At 45.1% G+C, this 19377-nt stretch overlaps 1 protein-coding gene across 1 annotated transcript; it reads left to right on the forward strand.

Moving 5' to 3' along the window:
• Positions 1–9071: 9071 nt before the first annotated feature.
• Positions 9072–19044, forward strand: Acod1 (aconitate decarboxylase 1). Its single transcript, XM_055609587.1, has 5 exons — positions 9072–9146; positions 13885–14046; positions 14751–14840; positions 16142–16347; positions 18060–19044. Exons 1-5 carry the CDS (start codon positions 9072–9074, stop codon positions 19042–19044), a joined length of 1518 nt encoding a protein of 505 aa, XP_055465562.1.
• Positions 19045–19377: the final 333 nt, after the last annotated feature.

Genomic DNA, 19377 nt, shown 5'->3' on the forward strand with positions numbered 1-19377 from the left:
ATTCATCACTTAACAAACTCAGGTTGTTTCCACCTCTTGGCTATTGTGAATAGTAGTCAATGAACATGGGAGTTCAGATGGCTCTTTAATAGACTAATTCTATTTCTTTGGGGTATCAAACCACTAGTGAGTTTGATAAATCATACCGTAATGTTACTTTCAAACACCCATCCTGTTTTGCATGATGGCTCTATGAATTTACCTTCCCAACAACCATTGGCAAGTTCTCCTTTGTCTCACACCCTCACCAGCACGTCCTACCCTTAGTCTTGTTAGTAATGGCCATCCTAGGTGACATATCATATTGTGTTCTCATCTTTATTTCCCCATTTCTGAGGCTGAGCATCCTTTCACACACCAGTTGGCTTTCATATATCTTCCTCTGAGATAGTCACATCTCCACAGTTCTAATTTGCTAGAGCTGTTTCATGGAAAGACTCCCCTTCCTCTAAAGCATACCCATCGTTTCCCTTACAAGGCCTGTTTATGGGGTGATAACTAAGACTGTCACAGTCTCTTCTTCATTTTCATGGAAAGTCAGTGTTGCAAATGCCATCTTCAAACCTCACCACTTTTGTTTCATCATACATGTTGTAATAAAGCACCCTGATCTAAAGCAACTTAGGGGAGGAGAGGATTTATTTGGCCTACAATTCCACATTACAGCCCATCATTTCATGGAAGTTAAGGCAGAAACACAAGCAGCTGTGTTGTATTTACATCCACAATCGAGAATAAACTCATGTTCGCTTGCTTCATGTTTGCTTGCTTGCTGTTGGGCTTGCCTAGGACACAGCTAGCTTTCTGTACTCTTATCCAGTCCAGGGCCCAGCCCATGAAATGGTGCAACCCACATTTAGAGAGGCTCTTCATACTTCAATTAACAACCAAGACAACCTACCACCGACATGCCCACGGGATAACCTGGTCTAAATGATTCCCCCATTGAGGCTCTCTCTTTTAGTTGTGTCAATTTGAAGGTTAAAACTAACCACCATAAAAAATAATTCAGTACTCAGAGCTTTGGCTTTCTCCTATTCAGACTGACAGTAACAGCCAAATGGGTTGACACACACTTCTAACTCCAAGACTGAGACAGAAGGATTGTGAGTTTGAGGATAGCTTAGGCTACAAAGCAAGATCCTGTCTCAAAAATCAACCAAAATATTGATAGGATTAATGGTGACAACCATCATAGTTTTGTCATAAAAACGAATGCATTTATAACATCAGTGTATGTGAATAAATGGAGTAAATACAGACATTTGAACTGGAAAAAATTAGAATTTCAAACTAAAATAGAGTTTTTTCCTTATTTTTTATTTTAATTAAAATGCAATTACATCATTTCCCCCTTTTCTTTTGTCCTGCCAGCCCCACCTGGAAGAACAGGCTGGGGTGCTGGTTCACAGGTAAAAGCACTCGCTACTGAGCCTGACAAGTTGAGTTTGATACCAAGGACCCACATGAAGGATGGGAGGAAAGTCCCAACCATCCAAAGTTGTTCTCTAACCTCCATATAAGGGTCGTGGCATGTATGTGCCCACACACATACACATAGACACAAAGAGACATGCGCACATACAAAATTAATATTAAAAAGCATGGATGTCTGTTTTTTCAATTCAGCAAGCTCACTCTAAACGCCAGCCACATAAAATCTCTGACAGTAAATTGTAGAATCTTAGAATGTGGTGCTCTACACAGTGACTCTAAAAAAACACCCCCTGTCCACAGCCACCGTAATATTTATTTGTCTATTGAGAACAGGGACCTACCTTGTTATCTGTTGGAAGTTATCTGTGGAGTCCACCTATATTACACAAATCCTATCTGAGACGATTCCTTGATATGTACAACTACCATCGGTGAAGATATTGACCCTCCATCTGGGCTTTCCCAACCTGGACCATGGTAGGAACTGTCAATTCAGGCTTACAAACAGCATCTAAACATGCCCAGGTCCTCAGCCTCTGAGTCCCTTCTTGTTCTTCATACCGTGCAAATAGGACTGTGACCACACGTCCTTTTCTTCGAATCTTCATTAACTATTTAGGATAGCCCACTCTTTCTTGATTGCCCTCCAAACTTCTATCTCATATGCTTTTTGCTCTATGCATATGTAGGCACTGGGATGAAAACCAAGAATGTGGTTTGGCATGATGCAGTGATCTTAGCAGCCCGTGAGAAGTGACTGAGAAGAGGGTGTGAATGTCACGGCAGTCGGTGTTCAGCCGCTTCAGGGTGCCTAGCCCAAAGGTGGCAAATGTGATAGCCCTATATTCTCAGAAGGTGTCAGGGTGACAGCGAAATGATGCTTGGAAAGTATTACAGCCTGACAGCCCTCAGAAGGCTTCAGGATTACAGAGGCTTCTCAGAATTACAGAGAAATTCTTCCAAAAAAAAAAAAAAGATTACCAATAATAGCTGCAAGAATACAGGTCTCTCATCCCTGGCATGTCTTGGAGGTTGGAGTTGTAAGGCTCTGGATAACCAGGTATCAAAGTCTAGAGCCACAAATTTCTGGAGTGGTGATGCCTAGAAACTGGAAATAGCAATAGGGATGGACTGTCCCCTCAGGTTGAATCCTGGAGGCTGGCTGAGTAAGTTCCCTGCCTGAGGCAGAAACTGTCATTGGTGAGTGGAAAGAGCTTCAGAGATAAGCCCCTCGCCTGGAGTTAGATAGGAGCCAGACTCCATCCTCAGGCTTTCTCCTTTTAAAGCCTTCTTTCTCTTCCTCCTTTTGAACGATCTGGAAGGATGATTTCCTAGATCCTCTCTCTGTCGTGTTGAACCAGGTGGGCCCTAAGTGTCTATATGTGTGTCCACAAATAAAATGTTAAATGGGACTGTTCTGGGAAGAAATGTCGGGTCTGTGGGGGAGAGGGACCACTAAACTCACCAAGTTACTGCTTTCTTCCATGGCAAAAGGAGGAAAATGGAGACTTCTGTACCCATCCTGGGAGTTTCTGTCAGCTTCTGGTGGCTACAGAGACACTCCCATCACCTCTGCACCTGGGTTGTTCCTAGGATCCACACCAGAAGCCATCCTGTGGCTGTTACCACAGCAATCATTGTTAGTTGTCTGACCATAATTACTTGTGTGTTACAGTCTATTTCCCTGCCCGAAGTGTGCTTTGAGGCAATTCCTGTCAGTTTTTGTCCAGTTGGAATTTTTGTTTCATTCCCAGACATTAACAGTTCATTAACCATGGACTACGAGGTGGCCTGACAAATATAGTCTACTGCCAACAGCACCCTGTTCTCAGGGGTTCTGGGACCCTTTAAACCTCTACAATTCCCCTTCTGATGAAGTAACCCTACCTGCTGTTATGAAAAGGCATGGTTAAGGTGGCACCAGTCAGGGCTCTTCCAAACATCCCCAGTAAAAGGAACCTTCTCTAGGGGGTTGCATCTTTAACCACTTCAACCCTGAACTAGGCTAGGCAAGAAGATATGAATTTTTAAGAAGCCAAATAAACAAGGTTCAAATAATAGGAGCAAGAAGAGTAACGCTAAATTACTAAAGAGTAATGCTAAAGAGTCTTTACTAAAGGCCTTGTGAAGGGAGGCAACCAGGACATTCAGTGCCTCCTCCTGAACCATGAGCCCCATGGCTCTGCTAGCTGATGGTAGATCCAGAAAACAAGTCCTGTCAATTTTCATGCTGTATCCTTGACTATTTCTGGCTAATTTACACAGACAATTCTCTTCTGTGGGAATGGTTTTCCTGAGACATGAAGCTTGCCTTTACAAATCAAACATTCACCCAACCTGAAACAAGCAAGTGTGCCTTGAGACCATGTACACATTCTTCTTACACTGTAAATTCAACACATTCAGCGCTGACCCATAAGAGAGCCTTGTAATCAGCCCTGTACTTCAGATTTCCAATGACACTGAGTCCTACAAGTTTGGCTGAATGCACAGCCTTCCTTGTGTCCTGTTCCCCATTTCTCCTTTGTGAATCTTTCATGTGGTTGACTCAGAACAATGGATGTGTGTGAGAGATGCAGTGACCCCATTCGTTGAAAGCAACAAGGAATTGAAAATTCCCCTCCAACACACACCCACACAAAATACGATGGAAGCAACATCCAGGTTGATATCTGATTGAGGCTCTGTGTGCCGTTGTGAGTCAGCAGGGCCAGAGAAACAATCTTCTCCCCTGTGACACTCCTGTAAAGGACTAAGATGAAAGTTCCTCATTCCTTTATGCTACCGTATATGCTCTGCAGTTCAATAAAGATGCCAGGCTGACCCTTAGATCAGATTATTCCACATCACAGCTAGATTAGAACAGCAGGGACTACAACTCTTCATAAACTGGGCTCACTCTTGGGTAAATGTTGATCTTTCTTCTTTTAGACAGCATTACCACACTCTTCTGAGAGGGAATATGGCCCCTCCTCAGCACTTAGGGGGTCTCCCCTTCTTCCATTTCAGGAGGGAGGGGCAGTTACCATGGCCGAGGAATCTCTCTGGTCTTGCATTACAGCCTTATTTTTGCAATCTATTCCAGGCTATCGGGCAGACTCCTAAACAAGCTCTCATACTGGGAAGGGGGCCGAGTCCTCTCATGCCAGTGCTCAATCCCACTGCACCTGAAGAGGACATTCTGCTTGGCTCTGAGGTCAAAAGTGGGTTACTGATAACTGCAAACAGAAGGAAAATTAGTCTTCCCCCGAGATGAGCCTTCTAGATGCGTATCCAAGATGAACTGTCAAGTGGCTGGCCCTAAAACCATACATACAAGCAACAATAAACAATAGGTTGTGTTGATGTGTTTATGCCTATATGTGTGTATGTAACAATAATAGTAATTGAGACGGAGGCCATAAATCTGAGAGGGAGTGGAGAATGCATGGAAGGGGTTAAAGGAAATAATGTTATTTAATTTTAATTTAAGGATAGTCAATAAAAGTGGGTTACTAAGAGCTAAGTCAAGTATGGGAGACAGGTGAAAAGAAAATGCCCAACATCTCCTGATGGAAGTCTTTTTGAATCATGAACAGGTGAATACATTCATCACCCTCCTTGTCACAAAAGCCAATTCTGTGGTTTCTAAAACCAAACAACAATAACCACAGCTACTTCTCATAGGCAAACTGTCAATCATTTGGTCACCAAGTTATTTCTTTTTCCTACAGGCTGCTGGACAGGCCCTCCTGGCCCATGTTAGATACCTAACCCACCGGTAAACAGACAGCTTAGTGCCATTCTCAGAGCCCAACATCTGGGCTCAAGCCTGCTCCTAACCTTCCCTGAACCAGTAGTCCTTTCTCTGAGTCAAGAGAAAAAGAAGTGTGTTTGATTAGAGCCCACTTCAGTCGTCTGATAAACTCAGAGGACCTCTGCAGAGTTCTTGGCCATCTCCTGCTGCCTGTAGAAAGCACCCAGGTAAAATTTTCCTAACAACGTACACAGTTCGTGGTTTCACTGGTCAGAGAGCCCTCTTCAGAAAAAAAAAAAAAAAAATGCACATTCAAGTCAGAGGCCCAAATTCCTTTGCAATCACGAATGTTCTTTAGCTATACTTTCATGATGAATGTTTATCACAATAGAGATGGTCAGGAACTAACCATTTTTCTACTAAAACCAATTAAAAAATCTAGTAAGAGTTACTTTCAGGGGCCTGTAAGTAGCCCTGTAGTTCCTTTCCCAAGTATACCACCTGCTGGAATGGGTCAGGCTCTTCTGTGTGACTTCCTTTGGAAACACAGGAAATATTCTCCAATGGCCTTCCTCTATGCAGGATATACACTTCTTAGAGTCCAGTCTTGGGGCACTTCATAGTCTCTGCTCAACTGGATAGTTGATTTAGCAGAATAAGACTCTTTCAAAAGAATCCCTGATTCCTAATAGGTCTTTATGGACAAATACCAAGTACTGACTGCCATTTTAGTTCCTCTGTCCTCTTAGACCTCCAAACTTTGGTAGTTGAATACCCCAAAAGAGAGTTTCACAAGTCCTTTAGTTTTAACTTTTGTGAAGCATTTAAACAAAGCCTGGACAAGAGCAAATTCTGTTTTTATTCAGGTTCAGTTTCACCAGTAGTTAAAAGAAGAAATTGTGGTACATTTACACAATGGAATACTACTCAGTAATTTAAAACAAGGAAATCATGAAATTTGAAAGCAAATGGGGGAATCTAGAAAAGATCATCCTGAATGACATGTCCCAGAAGCAGAAAGACACACACAGTATATACTCACTCATAAGTGGATATTAGACATATAATATAGGATAAACATACTAAAATCTGTACACCTAGAAGCTAAGCAAGAAGGAGGACCCTGGGTAAGAATGCTGAATCCTCAGAAAGACAAATGGGATGGACATTGGAAGAAGGATAAAACAGGAAACAGGACAGGAGCCTAACACAGAGGGCCTCTGAAAGACTCTACCCAGCAGTGTATCAAAGCAGATGCTGAGATTTATAGCAAAACTTTGGGCAAAGTGCAGGGAATCTTATGAAAGAAGGGGGAGACAGTAAGACCTGGAGAGGACAGGAGTTCCACAAGGAAAACAACAGAACCAAAAAATCTGGGCCTAGGGGTGAGCCTTACCAGGCCACAGAGAAAGACAGTGCAGCCAGTCCTGATGACACCTGATAAGCTAGGGTAAGATGAAAGGGGAAGAGGACCTCCCCTATCAGTAGACTTGGAGAAGGGCATGGAGGAGATGAGAGAGGGAGGGGAGAGGGTGGGATTGGGAGTGAATGAGGGAGGGGACTACAGCTGGGATACAAAGTGAATAAACCATAATTAATATAAAAAAATAAAAATTTAATAAAAAAGATTGTGTTTTGTCATAGACAGTCTATTGTGTGTGAAGGGACGTTATGTCTTAAAAGGGAAAGTTAAGAGAAACATATTAATCTCTTGGAGGTGTTGACAGTGTGGACACCAGAGGGATATATTCCTCATTTTTCTATGCAGGTTAGAATGTTTTCATACAGAATCCTTACTGAAACACACTTCCAGAGAAAATATCACAAAGTACCCTGAGAGTCACCACATTCAAGTCAACAAATACCACCCAAGTTAATTACAAGAGCACTTTAAATGCTTCAAAAATTAACTTGAAGAAGAGCAATGAAAACTGTTACAACCCCTTGGGAGATTTTAGTTTGCCGATTCTTATTAGGATTCCAGGCTAACCCATCCATAATCCACGATTCTGGTCCCTAAAGAAGGCACTTAAGCCCAGGTATCCAATCCGTTCCTGGAGTTCATTGCCTCCCCAGGCTCAGGTTGCACAGAACAACACTGTGAGATCAACCTCAGTACCCAAGAAAGCAGGATGCTCTTACATCACCACTCTGTGTTACACCAATCCTGCTGTAAAACTCTGTGCCAGTCTTACAAGGGTCTGTCTTCCATCATACTCTCCCACTTCCAGTGGGAAGCCCCTTGCAGGTGCTCAGCTCATAACCTCCCTGTGTCCCAGCGTCTTCTGCATCATGTAACCACAGCACACCTGTTGGGTGTTGATCACAATTTAGCAACTTACAGGGCTCTTGACGTGATCACTGCTTATGGTGTGACAGCCAGCAAGCAAGAGGCCCACAAAACAAGGATCCTGGTGAAGTGCCATTTGAAAGAAGGATGGAAGAAAATAAAATGCAGGTCTCGAATATATCTGGGCACAGGGGTCTTTTCTGAGACTGATTTTCCAACTAAGGACCATGCATGGATATAACTTAGAACCCCTGCTCAGACATAGCCCTTGGCAACTCAGTATCCAAGTGGGTTCCCTAGTAAGGGGAACAGGGACTGTATTTGACATGAACTCAGTGGCTGGCTCTTTGACCTCCCTCTGCCCCAAGGGAGAAGCAGCCTTGCTAGGCCACAGAGGAGGACAATGCAGCCAGTCCTGGTGAGACCTGATAAACCACGGTCAGATGGAAGGGGAGGAGGATCTCCCCTATCGGTGGACTTAGAGAGGGGCAGGGAGATGATGGAGGGAGGGTGGGGTTGGAAGGGAATGAGGGAGGGGGCTACAGGGATGTAAAGTAAACAAACTATATAAAAAATAAAAATGTAATTAAAAAGTAAAAAGAAATAAATATAAATTTTAAAAAAATAAAAAATGCAGGTCTTTGTCCCCAACACTTTAGCAGGTAATCAGACCAGGTCTGGTCAGGACACCTTCTAGCAACACCCAGGTGTCAGAACCCTTCAGTTTCTTCAGAACCTCCTCAACCCTTCATGATGGGCAGCAGATGTCCATGAAAGGAAACTCAGGAGAAACAAGACCAACGTTCCTAGCAGGGGGATTGATCAGGCTCATTTCAGCAAGCCCAACCTCTGACACCAGAGACTGGCAGCTGTGCTAATAATCGTTTACAGAGTCCTGGTGTTTTGCTCTAAAGAACTATAGATGCTCCAAACAACAGAAGCATTGCCAAGTCCATCTCTGTCGGCATTCCAAAAAGGTTCTGTTAATTGCAATGACTCCTGTTGGCTTCCCATTGGTTCTCCCATTGTTGAATTTCCAGCCAGTGCACCAACTGAGATGGTTAATCCTCCAGTATCAAGTTCTTGACTTGCACACCTTCAAGAAGGAAGTAAGCAGACAGCAAAGACGAGACTAGGAAACTTTTGCCACGTTGGAACAATTCAAAGAAGAGAGTAAAAGCTCAAGCAGAAAAGTGAGTGCCCTGAGATCCTTGGCGGCCGCAGGATGCCAACTAAGATTCGACCTGAGTGCCACAGCTCTGTGCTCTCAGCAGGCTTCAGGGTGCAAATTAAGAAAAGCCTGTTTCAGCTGCATGTCCTCCAGGCTTCGGGGTGCCCAGCCCAGAAGTTACAAGTGGTACAGCCCTGTGCTCTCAGCAGGCTTCAGGGTGACAGCCAGAGGACCGTTGGCTCGTTGGCTCGTAGGCTCGTATTACAGTTTGAAAGCTCTTGGAGTGCTTTGGGGTGCTGGCCAACAACAATCCCTGGCAGAGTGATCGTTGACAGGGGTAACAGGCATAGCATATCTCCTGTCTCTGGCAGGTCTTGAAGGCCTGAGTTGCAAGTCTCTGAAGCAATGCATCTTTAAGATTTCAAATAGTTGCAAAGATGAATTCCCTTCTGCAGCCAAAACGTGGAGCCTTGGAGGCTGAGAAGAATGAGTCTCCCAACCTGCGCCTGCAGGTGAAGTTCTGGAGGCTGGTCTGAGCCAGCTCCCTGCCTGGGCCAGAAGCCCCCCATGTGGCAAGACTCTTAACTAGTCTGCCTCCTCTCCAGAAAACCTTAAAGGCATCCTTTCTCAGGAGACTGTCTGAGAGCTAAGCTCTGACTAGATAGGGAGCCAGCTCAGAGCAGGACTCTGTCTTTAGCCTTCCTCTTCGGCAAAGAGGAGGAGCCTGTGAGGGCCACAACACAGACAAGAACCAGAAGACTGCAGAGAGCCAGAACTGGCCTGTCTGAGCACGTGGTTCTGAAGTCTTTCTGCTCTCTCCTCCAGGGAACAATCTGTGAAGGCAGATTTTTCCAGAGTTCTCCTCTATGGCACGGAACCAGGTGGCCCTTGATGGGCCAAATGTGTGTGCATGAAAATAGGTTGCAAAACGGAGCCAATCAAGGAAAGGCTGTCAACTCTAAAGGGTGAGGGGGCAGCGAGGCCACCAGAAGTTCCCCTCAGGTGTCATGTTCCATTTTCTCATGTTCCCTTATTCTTTCTCTAAGGCTTTATGCTGCTGTGTTGGTTGGTTTGCTTATTTGGTGTGTGGGGTGTGTGTGTGTGTGTGTGTGTGTGTTTGGATGTTTTAAGTATGTGTATGTTGGATGTTTGGATTTTTTTGAGAATTTTTTTATTTTTTGACATCATTTCCACCCCTCTCCCCCCTCCCCTTCCAACTCCGGCTAACAATTCCTCACAAACTCATGACTTCTCCTTTAGCTTTATTGTCACAATACACATGCATACATACCCACATACACAATGTATAATTTACAGATATGCATATATATACATATGTATCCTAATGAGTTGTTAAATGCTACATATATGTTCACGTGTTTAGGGCTGAGCATTCTCACTGGCTAACAGCAGAAATAACATCCCTGGAGGAAACTGTTGTTCCTTCTCTCAGGAGCCATCGGCTGCCTGTACCTCTTCCTTTGGGGAGAGTCTTATGAAATGTCCCCATCTGTGCTGGCACGCCAGCTGGTGTTATTGGTATGCAGGTCTTGTCTTGGCAAACACTTTGTTGATATTTCCTGGGAGCAGCCTCCCCATTACACCTTAGAGAATGCTATGTTGCAGCAGGCATCCTGGTCCTCTGGCTCTGACAGGGTTGCTACTTCTTTTCACAATTGTCTCTGAGCCCTGGGTGTAGGGGTTTCATTGTAGGTAATCTGGTTAGGGGTGGGCACCCCACGCTCACCTACTCTCTGCATTTTGACCAGTCTCCATCAGCTGCAAAAAGGACCACCTTTGATGAGGAGTGAGAGCTGCCATGCTGGGTATATGGAAACATATTTTAACTGCACCTTGAAGTTGCCATGGCTTACGAAAATGGCAGGAAAGGGTCCTTCTCTAAGGTTTATGACCTCTCTAGCCACTGGTGAGCGATGACTTTCACCATTCCAGGCATGAACAGCCAGGGTTTTACATCAATCCATGAAGCTGGTTCCCTGACTGCTGGGTGGTGGGCTGTCAGTGAGATGACCACTTAGGGATTCCTTGCCCTTGGGGTTCTGGGACCATTTCTTCTCCTGTCATATCCTTGCTATTCCCTTATGATAAACTTTCAGGAGAGAGGAACCTACTAGAGAGAGTGTGCGTTCTTCTGATACACAGCCTCTGGCTAAGCAGTCCATCCATTTTTAATCATGAGCTAGATTTTTCTAATATCTGTGAGGAATCAGAAGATCATGGCTACTGTGCAGCCTCTACCCATCAATTCTCCATTTTTAGTGAGAGCTCAATACATCATTACAAAAGAAGTTTAAGTGAGGTCATTTGGGAAGTGTTGAAATGTTGGAAGTTTCCTGGTAAAAACAAAAGTGAAAGGGAAGGAACTGTAGGGAATGGTTGGGTATAAAGGCACACGGCCACTAAGGGCACACAGCCAGTGACTGCTCCTGCTGTTCGCTCCTGAGCCTCAGTTGCCCTCCAGAACATCACGATGCTCAAGGTATTGTGGTATTTGGTATAGCTTGCCTAAAATGCTTTTCTGGCTTGACTCTTCCCTTCTCAGTCCATTGGTCTTTTAATAGCTATCTGCTCTGCTGCAGAAATGACATCTCAACTTCTCTCCTAGCCTCTGAGCTGCCTGATTAGCTGCATGTTAGTTCTCACCAGTGTTTGACAAATAAGAGACAGGATCGCATAGCTTACTCCTAGCAAGAAAGTAGTCGTGGTAAGTTCACAGAACCCTAGCCTGAAGCTTGGTTTTCTCTGTGTCCTCTGTGTGAAGTGGGCACATTGCATCTCTGGTTATCCATTTGCTGCCGTGTTCCCTGCAGTCTCCAGCTAGGCTTTTTGAGTCAGATGGCCTCATTCACTGGCTTGGCAGTCTAGGGAGCTACGCATAGTGAGCTCACAAGGGCTCCTGACATATATTAAACAGCTCCATACTCCGCTTTAATCTACACATTAGTCACAGTATTTTACCAAGAAGATATACAAATGCCACTATAGAGTCAAGTGTGACAGGGAGACATTTGACTTGTAGATGAAGTGTGACTCACAGTGTGGGCAGCAGTGATTATTCCCCTTATGGTCTCTCCCTTCAAGGTCAGGGGGAGGTTTGTTCTTTAGCTCACAGATCATGTTCGGCAGCATCAGCGGAGCCCACTGGTCTCACTGTCATAAATCATATAGGCATGTCCTTCTAAAGCCAGCCCCACGGCCTTGGGTTCTATGCTGGTGTCCCTCATGTGTTATTCATCCAATGTTCAACTGGTACTTGGAAATTACATCGACAAGTTATTATTACATCTGTTCTTTTCTCTCCTTCCTTCCCTTTTATGCATGTAAAATGTTTATCAAAATATTTACCAGCAGGAAAAGCAGTATTATTGCTTTCTTCTGCCCTCACCAGAAACATCCAATGCAGTATCCTTTTTTGCTATCCAGGCCATCTCCTCTTCTGCTTTCTTCTACTCCAAGCTTCCTTGTTTTCTGTCAAAGCTTTAAAAATGTAACAGATATTCCATTTATTGTCTGACTGATAGATCTGAAGACTCTAATGTAAAGGGGTTACAGCTGAGACAGGAGGATTGTCACGAGTTCACTGCCAGCCTAAACTAGATAGTGAGTCCAGGCTAGCCAGGTCACAGGGAAGACCCTGCCTCAGAATGAAAAAGAAAGGGAAGGGGAGGAAAAGAAGGGGGAGGAAGAGAAGGGAAGAGAAGAAAGGGAAGAGAAGGGGGAAAAAGAAAGAAAGAAAAAGCTGGTGTGTAGCAAAGGTGGAAATTTTTTATATAGGCATGAGTTCTATTTCTGTGACTCTACTCTGACAGTGAGCCCAGTGTGAAAGACCTTAGACACTTCAGAATCTCTAATCTGGTAAGTCTTTTGGCTGCTATTTTTAAATGAGCAATATTTCAGTCGGAGATGGAAAGGAAGTTAGGCAATGTGTGATCATCAGATGTGTAAAGGGAAACTACTGAATAGTTCATAGTTCACTAAAAGAACTCAGTGCTTACACCTAAAGAAGATAAATGAGAAAGAGGACTCAGGGTAAGATGACCAATCCTCACTTAGAAAGACAAATGGGATGGACATTGGATGTAGGAGAAAACAAGTAACAGACAGGAGCCTACCACAGGGGGCCTCTGAAAGACTCTGCCTAGCAGTGTATCAAAGTAGATATTAAGACTCATAACCAAACCTTCAGTAAAGTGCAGAGAATCATATGAAAGAAGGGGGAGTTAGTAAGACCTGGAGAGTACAGGAGCTCCACAAGGACCAAATATATCTGGGCACAGGAGTCTTTCATGAGACTGTTTCTCCAACCAAGGACCATATATGGATATAATCCCTGCTTGAATATAGTCCATGGTAGCTCAGTGTCCAAGTGGGTTCTCTAGTAAGGGGAACAGGGACTATTTCTGACATGAACTCAATGGCGAGCTCTTGCACTAACCCTCCTCATGAGGGAGGAGCAGCCTTGCTAGGCAGCAGAAGAGGACATTGCATCCAGTCCTGAAGAGACTTGATAAGCTAGGGTCAGATGGAAGGGGAGGAGGACCTCCCTGTTAGAGGACTTGGAAAGGGGCAGGGAGAAGATGAGGGAGGTAGGGAAGTTGGGATTAGGAAGGAATGAGGGAGGGGGCTACGGCTGGGATACAAAGTAAATAACCTGTGATTAATATAAAAAATAAAATTTAAAAAAAGGCAAAAAAAAAAAAAAGAACTCAGTGCTAAGCACGTGGTGAGATGCCCCTTCTAGCTGACTATTTTTTAATATATTTTCCTGTGAAGGCACAAAGAAACAAAAGTATCACCTGTGTGCTGAAGAGCTTGGTATTTAAAGGAATTGCAAAGTCCTCTGCTACAGCTTAAGAGACATGAATCATCCTGCCCTGGAGGGGGGTGGGGGTTGTATCTGGTTTGTGAGTAGAGGCAGAATACCTTCTACATGCAGTGGTCACAACCTGCAATGTCCTTCCATCCCCCACTCCTCGGTCTAGGCTTCCCTTCACTGTCATGCTCAGTTGCCATCATGTGCTGAGCCACCTGTGTTATCACTGTGACTGGGCAAAGTTCCACATCCTCACAACTGATGTGGGTGCCTAGTTCATATCGCTTTTTAGGAAAGAAACTCAATTATGTCCATCAGGTTTCTTCTCACAGAGCAAAACTCTTTACCTGAAGGTCTTAAAAGAAGTGAGTGGACACAGAGCGGGGTGCGCTGTTTTAACCTTTTTCTCTTTGAAGTCTGTCACAGAAAGCTTTGCGGGAATGATTCATGGCTTGAAGGTGGACCACCTGACAGACAGTGTCATTCAGAGAAGCAAGAGGATGATCCTGGATTCTCTGGGCGTCGGTTTCCTGGGAACAGGCACCGAAGTGTTCCAGAAAGTCTTGCAATATAGTAAAGTAAGAAGTCCAAAGTTTGTTTTCAAGATCAAAACAAGCGCGTGCACAGGTGTACTCCAGAAGTCTGCCTTTGGAGAACTTACTCCGCTTAGTCTGATTGCATTTGATGTGTCAGCATCTTTCTGTACACAGTTCCTCTGTCTCATCATCTTATTTTAGAATCCATTCCTATCCATTACTAATTCAGTCTTAACACCATTCGCTGGTAATATCTCACAGCTATCTACTTGTACGACTAAATGTACATTTCAACCTGAAAATCTTAGAAGTGAAAACTTAGCCCAGGCAGCTTTCTCTAGAGAAAAGTCTATTCGAGTGCTCTGAGCAGAAAGTAGGCATGTCCACGGCAGATAGAGCAGCCACCCTCAACAGGATGCCCTTGGTGTGGACAGCTAGTCTGTCCCCTCCCATCTCCCACCCTCCAAGACTTACCCCAAGATCAAATAAGAGTGGATTCAGACTCACCTGTGTGGAGCTTCTAGAGCATGACTTGGTCATGAGCAGATCTCTGTCCTCTCCCTGACAAGACTAGTGTTGTCAGGGAGAGGACAGAGATTCCTTGGCAAGGAAGAGCGACCCCCCACCAGCCGGGCTGGCCTCACAGGAGTTCGGCGAGGCCTGCTGCAGTGCCTCCAGGATGAGGAGCAACTCTTGAGATGCCAACTCTGAACATGGCTGCACTAACGGACTTTCTTCTGTTCTAGATCTACAGTTCCAATACCTCCAGTACCATTTGGGGGCGACCAGACTTCCAGCTCCCACCCACATACGCTGCTTTTGTTAACGGTGTCGCTGTAAGGAAGTTTACCCATCTTTTCTTGAATTAAATCAGTATGACTCCAGAGGCAGGAAAATGATTTACAAATGAGGGCACTGAGGTTCAGAGATCTGGAGTGGCCTGCCCTTTCTCCTCATTTCATGTTTCTACAATAAAGTGGTACTTTCCCCAAAATTTACAAATTAGAAGGAATGGAAGGGTCTAGATTAAAAATACTGTAAAGTATTTTAATTCTGGACCTTGGATGGATATAGAAAAAAAAAAAAAGTACGCTGTATATGTAATCTAATACCCAAACGTAATGCCTTCTTGAGTCCTATGGTGGTGGGTCCCAGTATCTGTCCAGTACTATTCTCTTTGTATAGTCATCAGGTATTTACTCAGAAAGAAACAATGGCTGCAGAGGATCTCCAGTTTCTCAATGAAAAAATCAGAACTTTTCATCTGACAGATCATTTTAATGTTATTTCCTGCGTGTCAGAGAAAGCCCACAGGACATAATACAGATATAAGCATGTTAGGATTCTAGAGATATAGTAACCGGCTTGTGGGGACAGCAGCTCTGACTGGTGGATCTAAACCCACTGGCATGTCCTGCAGGCAGTAAGAAACACACCAGCCACAGCAGGTAGACATGAAAATCTGTGTTTAAATGAACTTCTGGTTATTACTGTTTCATATATGGAAGAAGTAAATGGCTGGGATTAAAAAGGACAGAACCTTAGGACTTAGACTACTCATTTTAAAATACAGCTCCATAGTTAATGTAGCTTTGAGCCCTCTTTGCTGTTCCTGCAACTTTGACAAAACTTCTATATTACTTCATGATGGATGCACAAAAATATATGGTCCGATACATAACAAGTGATATTAAGTTTTTAGTGCCACTTGTTTAAAAGGTGGAGGGAGAAGGAAAGGGCAGCCTTGTGAGGAGGAGTATAGATCTTCCCAGGAGCTCATGGGTGGGACTCAGCATCCTCCAGGAAATCACTAGCTACTCTCTAAGGTCCTGCCTTCCTCTGACAAAGGAGCAGGGCAACCATCATGAAGCAGACTGGGTTGGGAGGAGCGGAGGATCTGGCAGGAGTTGAGGGAGGTGAAACCATGATCAAAGGATATTCTATGAATTTTTTTTCAACAAAAATAAATACTTTTTTAAAAGAAAAAATAATCACGGTCAGTTTTTAGGATGTAAAATTTCAGATAACGGGGTCCCCCCAATCTCTCAAGATCATTGCTAAATTAAAAGCCAATCCAACAGGCAGCACATTTAAGGGCATTTCTGAGTGCATTTGCTTTTTGTGTCTGTTCGTACAGGTTCACTCCATGGATTTCGACGACACATGGCACCCTGCCACCCACCCTTCTGGAGCCGTCCTACCTGTCCTCACAGCCTTATCAGAAGCCCTGCCTCAGACGCCAATGGCTTCTGGCCTTGACCTGCTGCTGGCATTCAATGTTGGTATTGAAGTACAAGGGCGACTGCTGCACTTCTCCAAGGAAGCCAAGGACATACCAAAGAGGTACGGAGACTGTGCCATCAAGGAGAGCCACACTGCCCTCTGTCGGTCAGTAGCTGGCTGTGTAGCGTTGTCTGGATTACAGGCTGGCACTGAAAAACCGTTACCCTTACAGCTGCAAACAACACCATTCTTAGCCATAGAACAAGCCTTATGTCACCAGCGTGGTGGTGCATGCTAGTACAAACAAACAAACAAACAAACAAGCAAAAAACAAAAACCAAAACAAACAAACAAAAAAGAACAAGCCCCATGTCTATATAGGAAGCTGGGACCTGGAATCGATGTTTGAAAACTTCCCTCGGGCTTGTAAAGCCAACTTAGCTGCAAAGACCAGGAGATAACTTGGAGGTCTGCCGGTCTAAGGTGATTCCTGTCACCTGCATCCTGGGTATCGCTGAATGCTCCTCAAGCTGGAGTTACAGGCAGCTGTGAGTTGTAAGTCTTGGAACCCAACCTGGGGCCTCTGCAAGAGCAATGCATGCTCTTAAGTGTTGGACCATCTCTCCAGCCCCCATAATTTTATAATTGCGTCTTTATTCTCTGAAAGTTCCATAATTTATCCGTTGTGTGTTGATCACGTCCTCGGTCCGATCCTCCTGCCTCATTGTGTCCTCCCACTTCATCTTCCTCTCAGATGAATACCTTCTTTTTAATTTTTCCTATTAGTAACCCTGAGTCCATTAGTGCTGCTCCTATACACACGGGTGTGTGACTATCCGTGAGGGTTCGAGCAACCGACCAACAGGCACATCCTGGAAGGAGAGCGAGTCTCCCTCCCTCAGAAGTCATCAATGTTTCTCTTGTAGGGTGGGGTCTCCTCGCCCCTCCTCTGGCTTGATCTTGTGCAGGTCTTGTGAGAGAACCCCAGCTGCTGTGAACAGCTGGAACTTGGTATATATGGGTAACCCATCAACAGCTGAGCACTCAGAGCTATTTATAATCAGCACTCTGGCCAGCTGTGAGTCAGTGTGCCCTGTGGGGTGGGGTGGGGAGCTTCTTTGATAGCAGCGCCAATGTATGGCTATAAACACAGGTGTTTAAAATACAGCTTAACAGTGTAAAACAACAGTAGATTCCAACCCACTGACCTTCCCCAGGACCTATGATCTCCCCAGTCTTGGGCACTTACCCAGTTTATAGTATCAGATGTGAAATATTTCCTGTGGTGCAAATTTCAAACCCAACCAGAAGGCAGTGGTTACTCCCATGCTTTTTTTTTTTTTTATGCTTACCATGCAACAAAACCTTTATTAACATTTTTAACAGAGGTTCAGCTATTACTGAAACTTGTAACTTCTAAACTTAAATTGGGGCAAATGGCTAGAGTGCAGAGTACTGCCATCACTGCCCACTGGGAATGCAGACTGAAGAATAGCCAACCCTCAGAAGGAGCGGGGTTGACTCTTTTAGATGTTGTAATCAGAAAGAGTGCAGCCATCTTTCAGCTGCTTGGGGGGAGATGCCCTCCTTATCCTGGATCTTGGCCTTCATGAAGATCTGCATGCTGCCCCTCAGGCAGAGACCAGGTGCAGCCATCTTTCAGCTGGAGGTGGAGCCCAGTGACACCATTGAGAACGTGAAGGCCAAGATTCAGGATAAGGAAGGCATCCCACCAGACCAGCAGAGGCCTAGCTTTGCCGGCAAGCAGCTGGAAGATGGCTGCACCCTTTCTGATTACAACATCAGTTGAATTTCTTGCCTTTGCCTTTCAGGTTTCATCCTCCCTCTGTGGTGGGGACTTTGGGAAGTGCTGCTGCCGCATCCAAGTTTTTAGGGCTCAGCTTGACAAAGTGCCGAGAGGCCCTGGCTATTGCTGTTTCTCATGCTGGGGCACCCATAGCAAATGCTGCCACTCAGACCAAGCCCCTTCACATTGGCAATGCAGCCAAGCATGGGATGGAAGCCACATTTCTGGCAATGATGGGTCTCCAAGGCAACAAAAGGATCTTAGACCTGGGGTCAGGGTTTGGTGCCTTTTTTGCCAACTACTCCCCCAAAGACCTTCCAAGCCTGGATTCTCATATCTGGCTGCTGGATCAGCAGGATGTAGCCTTCAAGAGCTTCCCGGCCCACCTGGCTACCCACTGGGTGGCAGATGCAGCTGCGGCTGTGAGAAAACACCTTGTGACTTCAGAAGGGACCCTGCTTCCTGCTGACCACATCGAGAGAATTGTGCTCAGGATCCCTGATGTCCAGTACGTAAACAGGCCCTTCCCAGACTCAGAGCATGAAGCCCGCCATTCCTTCCAGTATGTGGCCTGTGCCATGCTGCTTGATGGTAGCGTCACTGTGCCATCCTTCCAGAGCCAGGGCATCAACAGACCTCAGGTGAGAGAGCTGCTCGAGAAGGTGGTGCTGGAGCACCCCCCTGACAACCTGCCAAGCTTCAACACACTGTACTGTGAAATAAGCATCACTCTAAAGGATGGAACCACCTTCACGGAGCGCTCTGACACCTTCTATGGTCACTGGAGGAAACCGCTGAGCCAGGAGGACCTGCAGAAGAAGTTCCGCACCAACGCCTCAAAGATTCTCTGCAGGGACACAGTGGAAAGCCTTTTGAAGGTGGTCGAAAGGCTAGAAGACCTAGAAGACTGCTCCATGTTAACCACACTTCTGAAAGGACCCTATGCCCAAGAGGAGGCCTCAAAACTCTCCGGCATGGTCTCCTTCCATCGCACAACCCTGCCCATCTGAACAACTTAGCACTAGAAGAGATACAACAGTTTGCTTTATTGCTCCATCTTCTCCAGCAATGACAGAGCAAGGTAGAGAGTCCAGAAACAGAGATAAGTGTATTTGGAAGGAGTCCAAAGCACCTGTGGTCCGCTTTTAATCTTCTCTGAGGAATTATTTATTAACTCTGGGAACTTCACAGGTGTAGAGGAAGTTGAACCTGTGTGCTTCTGGCTGTGGAGCAGCAAGCTTGGTCTGGCCACAGCAGATCCAGAGAGGGTGGGAACTGTCTCACCCTCCTCTCTAAAACAGCTGATTGGAGGCAGCAGCAGCTGTCTCTCTCTCTCTCTCTCT

Source organism: Psammomys obesus, unplaced genomic scaffold, assembly GCF_907164565.1.
Source record: "Psammomys obesus unplaced genomic scaffold, mPsaObe1.curated_primary_1811, whole genome shotgun sequence".
Classification (NCBI taxonomy): domain Eukaryota; kingdom Metazoa; phylum Chordata; class Mammalia; order Rodentia; family Muridae; genus Psammomys; species Psammomys obesus.

Coding starts and splice junctions, on each gene's coding strand:
- Acod1 (XM_055609587.1), top strand. CDS start 9,072: ATGAATTCCCTTCTGCAGCCAAAACGTGGAGCCTTGGAGGCTGAGAAG. Junction 14,841..16,141: donor CTTTTGTTAACGGTGTCGCT/GTAAGGAAGTTT, acceptor CTGTTCGTACAG/GTTCACTCCATGGATTTCGA. Junction 16,348..18,059: donor GCCAAGGACATACCAAAGAG/GTACGGAGACTG, acceptor TTTGCCTTTCAG/GTTTCATCCTCCCTCTGTGG.